The following is a 5,846-nucleotide window of genomic DNA, read 5'->3' on the forward strand; positions in this document are numbered from 1 at the left end:
CATATCGTCAATCTGAAATACTTCCGGTTGTAATTTTCAAAATAAAACACGTTGTTGTGGAATTTACACTGAGACACTTTATTTCAGGGGCGAAGTCACCCATTGTTTATTTCCTGCCATGTCTGCCTCTAGTAAGATTGACAGAGTTCTGTGGAAAGGAGGGATGGAGGGATAAAACGACTTTGGGATGGAGAGAGGAGGAAAGGAGGGATGGAGAGAAAGATAAGGAAAGGAATGGATTTATAGAGAAGAAAAGGGCAGTGGTGGAAATTAACTATATTTACTCATCTACTGTACAGTTATGGGGTATTTTAGGCAGTGCAATATTTAGCAATACTGTACTAGAAATACTCGGTTACAAGTCAAAGTCATGCATTCATAATCGCAGGCTACTCAAGTAAAGGTAAAAAGATATTAGCATTAGAATATACTTGAAGTACTAAAAGTAAAAATACTCATTATGCATGGATATAGATAATTTCATATTAATATAATATATTAATTATATAAATAAATAAATAAATATATAATTATAATTCAGTAATATATAATAAATACATATTATGTATTTATTATATGAATTATTGGTGCATTAATGTGTTGTTTTAATGTTTCAGCTGGTAAAGGTGGGTTTAATTGTAATTACTTTATGTACTCCTGGATAGCTTAATCTTCAAAAGAATATCAGAATTTATTGGTTCATTTATATGTTTGTATTAATAATGTAAAGTAAATGAGTAAATGTACTTAGTTACATTCCAACATTTTATGCAGCTTTACACTTCTACTCCAATCCATTCAAAGAAAAATATTGTACGTTTTACTCAACTACATTTAGCTATCTGACAGCTTCCTACTAGTTGCTTTGCAGGTCTAGATTTTATATACAAAGACATGATCAACAAATACAATGTAATGCATTATTATAGATTGAACAACCAAACAGTATATAAATAAGTAAAAAAATAGTGGCACCTTGACCACACACAACATTAAAATACTCACATATTAATGCATCATCAATAATAATAATAATAATATTAATAATAATAATAATAATAATAATAATAATAATAATAATAATAATAATAACAAGATACATAATAATCTAACACTCTGAAAAGTGGTATTTCTCATTATGAGTATTTTTATGGTTGATCCTTAAAGTTAATGTTTCTCATAATACTACTTTTATGTAGGTACCATTAACATTAAAAGCAGGACATTTACTTACAGTATAACTGAGTGTACAAAGTGGTATTGCTTGTTTTACTGAAGTAAAGGATGCAAGTACGTCTTATTCCTCTGAAGAGGGGGAATACAGTTCAGTTCCCCACTTTGTTTTTGAGAACCACCTAATCCTATATCCTGTGGGTTTTTGGCATTTCCTCAAGTTTCTGTGATTTTATAGCTTTAAGTAGGCTTACACCGTTTAGAATAAACGGAGGATTTTCTCGGAATTTAAATCCACTTTTAACCCCTATGGGTTAAAAGCTACCAATGTGAACTAAAAAAACCTCTCTACTCTTGTATCAAGCTCTAAGTTGTTGCTTACATGGTCAAGCCTTTTTCATAAAGCCAGAGGGATTTCCTCTTTGAATATCAGTGTGACCTGCAGCCACTGAGGAGGCCAGGCTGCTGTAATTTCTCAAACCAATCCAGTTATGCAATGCTTTCTTTTCGAGACCACACAACCCTACAAGGTGCAACTGTCCACCTAGGGGCCAGACTGGCAAAACAGAGCAAACAGCCAACCTAACATTTAGAGATTGTTGCACTTTTTCTTTTTTTTTTCTCTAGTTGCCCACAAAAAGTCTGACTCCTAAAATGTGGTATGGATACACACACACACACACACACACACACACACACACACACACACACACACACACACACACACACACACACACACACACACACACACACACACACACACACACCACCCTGCCCAACTCTCAATCTCTATTCTGTGTGTGTGTGTGTGTGTGTGTGTGTGTGTGTGTGTGTGTGTGTGTGTGTGTGTGTGTGTGTGCGTGTGCGTGTGTTGTCAATGACCTCAGAAAAGTTGAGTATTAATAGCCACAGGGAGAGCAGCCATTACAATTCTATTTCTGACTATGGCATCACACTGTGTATGCATCTGTGTGTGTGTGTGTGTGTGTGTGTGTGTGTGTGTGTGTGTGTGTGTGTCTGTGTGTGTGTGTGTGTGTGTGTGTTTGTGTGTGTGTTAGTTCACTTTAAAAGACTGTAAAAGTGCGTGGCTTAACAAAATGTCTGCATGCGGGAATAGTAAAAGTGCATTGCAAGATGTCACATCATAATAAAACTAATTTGTCAGCAATTTAATAATTTTACACATTTCTTTTTTGCATCTTACCATAATTGTCTGGTAACTCTGAAACACGATTTAAAGTCTAGCCATGCTAAGAACACAGCGAAGCTTTAGTGCTCATTAAAAAACCCAAAACCAAATTGCTGGATGGATGAATAACGAATGAATGAACTTTGTAAAGTTGTGCCTGAGGGTCAGGCCAGAAAACAGGCCATGTTTTACTGATACTAACATATATCTATCCTCCACCCAATACAGTGGCCATTTTTTGGTAAGAGGGTCGCTTTTGGCCACTCTGGGCCACACCATTCTGTGAAGAAATCTCAGTCAGCTTTTCAGGCTCAGCTTTACATCCTTAGACTCAGCTATACTTAAAGTATTCTTAGCTATAAAGTCAGGATGTTTTCATAACCTTTCGCACATTAAGTCATGACCTATATCTGACCTATTGCAATATTATGTATTGTTAAATATTATGCAAGTATCTGAAAATCAAACTAGTGGGTGCTTCACGTCAGCTAATGTCCATCATCCAAAATATAGCAAGCGATAAGCATTATGTAATATTAAGTATGCATCCATGACCAAATCACACAATTATACCACATTGATGGTGTTTGAAACGTCTTCTATTATTCAAACCAAGATTAAGTAATCACTGATTAAGTATGTTCTGGTCATGAAAAAAATATTGGAGCATGCTCATGTTTGAATAAAACCATTGGTTCAATTATGGCTTGGGCGTTAAGACACTTCAATGAGATAGCCCCATGCAAGGACACACCTCTCTTTGTATAGGAGCTTTATGCATGCAGTTCATGCAGAGAAAAGAGACAGGGAAGACTGGGCTGGGGATCATGGCTGACATGCAATGCTAAACTATACAGTGGTATTATCGGGAAGAACGTTATTATCAGCCTCAGAAATGGAGAAGCAATTTGACACGTCTGATCTCTGTCAAAAAGTAAGTTGTTGTGTTTTTTTTAAATGGATTATATAATACTTTGATTATAAAAGTACAAAGTGCACTATATGTGCAGTATATATCTCAGACTTATCTCTGATCAGCCAAGGTCTTCTCTGGTCACATCTTGTACACACACCAGCTAACAAATCACAAGACTTATTCATAAACCTGATAGAACATATTCAGACGTGGCACTGACGCACAAACTCATGCCCATCAGTGACACACGCACACATATACAGAGACACAAAAACACACTTAAACATAGGGGAAGCAAGAGAGACATTAACACACCCTTAGTCTCTCTCTTTTTCTTTCTCTCTTTCCTTTTCTCCCTCTCTCTGTCACACACACACACACACACAGACACACACACAGACACACACAGACACACACACACACACACACACACACACACACACACACACACACACACACACACACTTAAGGGACTGGAACTCCATAATTACCAGGCAGTGGAGCCCACTAACCACTGGCTGGCCCAGATGGTCATGTGATGTTGTGATCACAGGGGCCCAGTGTAGAGAAACATTTTCCCTCAATGCAGATCCAGGGTCAGTTTTATTGTTTCTTCACTGGTGGTAGAGGTTATAAATGAGTTATTAAACTGATCCATAGTTTGCATTCACAGAAATCTCATCCCAGAGCTTTGCAGCAATACTGTATGTCGCTTCATGCCTTGTCCAAACACACGTTTATTTTTGTTTTACTTTCTTTATCAATACAGATTTTAAATGTATTATACTGCTGTGTGCTGCGTTGATTTGAGCTATTTTTCCAAAATGATAATCTTCTTTTTTGTGCTAATATACTGTATTTATGTTCACGTTTTGCTGTTTTTATCCTGATGGAGAAAGCAATATATTGTTTCCCTGTTTCAACAAAAGGAGACATGACAATTCATCACTCTTCAGTATTGCTTCAGGTTGAGTTTAATCACATTTACTCACAGTATGAGGACAAAATCTACATTTCTTTTTTAATTAAAGTATTCAATTTAGAGAATTATACAGCAACAATGTTCTTGAACCCATACAAGGAGACAGGTTAGTTATTATTCTTTGAGCTTTGAAACAAATGGGCATCAAGCAAAGATCATCAAGCACATATTCAAGCATTGGCTTTTCAAATGATGAGCTTCTCATTTTTGAAGGCACTGGAGGTATGCATTATAGAAATTTATATCTAATATATATATATATATATATATATATATATTTATATCTTAACTAGGGTTAAATAAAAGTTGTAGAACTATATGCAGAGGCAATCAGGACAATAAGAAAATGATATGGCCTATTAGTGCAACAATATTATCGAGTTGCATCCAAATTATATAAAGGAAAACTTCAATATTAAGGTCTTGAAGCGTTAAATAGAAAGTAATTAGATGCACAACTTTACTGGACGACATGCACATAAAACAATGCTATTATCCATCCATCCATCGTCGCTTATCCGGGGTCGGGTCGCGGGGGCAGCAGCTCCAGTAAGGAACCCCAACCTTCCCTTCTCCGAGCCGCATCCTCCAGCTCCAACTGGGGGATCCTGAGGCGTTCCCAGTTAGGAGATATAATCTCTCCACTGAGTCCTGGGTCTTCCCCGGGGTCTCCTCCCAGCTGGACGTGCCTGGAACACCTCCCTAGGGAGGCGCCCAGGTAGGCATCCTTACTAGATGAACCACCTCAACTGGCTCCTTTCAACGTAAAGGAGCAGCGGCTCTACTCCGAGTCTCTCACGGATGGCTGAGCTTCTCACCCTATCTCTAAGGGAGACGCCAGCCACCCGCCTGAGTTATTAATTGTTCATATTTTTATTTTGTGAATTGATCAGTGAATCACATTTTATCTGGGGGGGGGGGTCTGTTCACTAGGTTGCAAACCGGAAGTGTTCATACCATCAATTAGGAGGGTCAATGACTTAAAAGGAGACAGAAAATAATTTGAAATCAGTTTTATTGATCCCTCTGATGTGATACAGGATAGGTCCAGGATATCATTTTAGTACATCAATACGGAGAAAGATGCAAGAGCCAGGAGAAGTAAGGTTGTCAAGGTAAAGCTTTGGTGTTGCTGTGCATTGTTAAGGTAGTACTCAGCTACCTGCGTGTTGGGGTTTTTCCCTGTGAACCAGAGCTGCATGCAGCGGCCTGAGGTCTTGGAGTGGGTGGTATAAAGGTAGGAATTGGACCAGATTTGCTCGCACATGGACTTGGGTGTGGGGTAAACTTCGGTCCACTTTCTGCACTTGCTGTCTTCAGGACATTTGTTAATACCTGTAAGAGAGAGAGAGAGAGAGAGAGAGAGAGAGAGAGAGAGAGAGAGAGAGAGAGAGAGAGAGAGAGAGAGAGAGATGTTTTTGTGTGAGACTAGTTTGTAAATGTGTATGCAAAGGTATGAATTTGTTTTCTGTGTGTGTGTGTGTGTGTGTGTGTGTATGTGTGTGTGTGTGTGTGTGTGTGTGTGTGTGTGTCTACCTGAGCTCCAGTCCCATCCTTTGTGCCAGTCAGTCTTACATGTGAAATCA

General features: G+C 38.1%; 1 protein-coding gene across 1 annotated transcript in view; it reads right to left on the bottom strand.

Annotated features, from left to right (window-relative positions):
• Positions 1-5,320: 5,320 nt before the first annotated feature.
• Positions 5,321-5,846, bottom strand: part of folr (folate receptor) — a 2,995-nt gene continuing 2,469 nt past the window's right edge. Inside the window, exons 4-5 of the mRNA XM_029446037.1 lie at positions 5,797-5,846; positions 5,321-5,595 (exon numbers count right to left, since the gene is read on the bottom strand). The exon at positions 5,797-5,846 is cut by the window's right edge and continues 86 nt beyond it. Coding sequence (XP_029301897.1) covers positions 5,321-5,595; positions 5,797-5,846 — 325 coding nt within the window. The remainder of the gene's footprint in view (positions 5,596-5,796) is intronic.

Source organism: Cottoperca gobio, chromosome 13, assembly GCF_900634415.1.
Source record: "Cottoperca gobio chromosome 13, fCotGob3.1, whole genome shotgun sequence".
Taxonomy (NCBI): Eukaryota; Metazoa; Chordata; class Actinopteri; order Perciformes; family Bovichtidae; genus Cottoperca; species Cottoperca gobio.